At 38.6% G+C, this 572-nt stretch overlaps 1 protein-coding gene across 1 annotated transcript in view; it reads left to right on the top strand.

Moving 5' to 3' along the window:
- Positions 1–228: 228 nt before the first annotated feature.
- Positions 229–572, top strand: part of LOC107575891 (pituitary tumor-transforming gene 1 protein-interacting protein-like) — a gene marked incomplete at its 3' end in the record, with an annotated part of 3,329 nt that continues 2,985 nt past the window's right edge. Inside the window, exon 1 of the mRNA XM_016262207.1 lies at positions 229–501. Coding sequence (XP_016117693.1) covers positions 396–501 — 106 coding nt within the window. The remainder of the gene's footprint in view (positions 502–572) is intronic.

The following is a 572-nucleotide window of genomic DNA, read 5'->3' as shown; positions in this document are numbered from 1 at the left end:
CTCATAATTCTGACTTTTTCCTTCATAGTTATGACTTTTCATGTTATAATTTAACATTTTCATCTCATAATTCTGACTTTTGACCTCATAGTTATGACATTTCATGTTATAATTTCAACATTTCATCTCAAAATTTTGACTTATTGAATGATTGTGTTTTCCGGAAATACTTTGATGATAATGACACGCGCTGCTTACGCTTTCGTTCCTGGAGTTCTCAGAGGACTTTTATTTTGAAAGCAGCAGTGCGTTGTTGTGTTTCCGGTGCCGATCGCTCGATAGCTTTAGCTGCTAACAGTTGAGGACACTTTTGGGGATTTTTGTGTTGTTGAAAGGAATATTTCAGAGCTCAGATAGAAACCCAACACTCGTCTGCTGTACAACTCGTCTCAGATATGGACGAATCGCGAGTGTTTGCGTGGATGTGTGGCTTTCTGCTGATGTGTGTCGCCGTCCGTGTTTCTGAGGCGAAAACAACAACAATCCCACCTCTTCACAAACGTATGTTTTTACTTCTATCTTCTTCTTTTTAATCGCATCTCTCTATTTTGCAGCTTGAAAATGCTTGTGAT

The sequence above is a fragment of the Sinocyclocheilus grahami genome, unplaced genomic scaffold, assembly GCF_001515645.1.
Source record: "Sinocyclocheilus grahami isolate Dianchi unplaced genomic scaffold, SAMN03320097.WGS_v1.1 scaffold2980.1, whole genome shotgun sequence".
Classification (NCBI taxonomy): Eukaryota; Metazoa; Chordata; class Actinopteri; order Cypriniformes; family Cyprinidae; genus Sinocyclocheilus; species Sinocyclocheilus grahami.
This window is presented reverse-complemented; position numbering and strand designations above follow the sequence as displayed.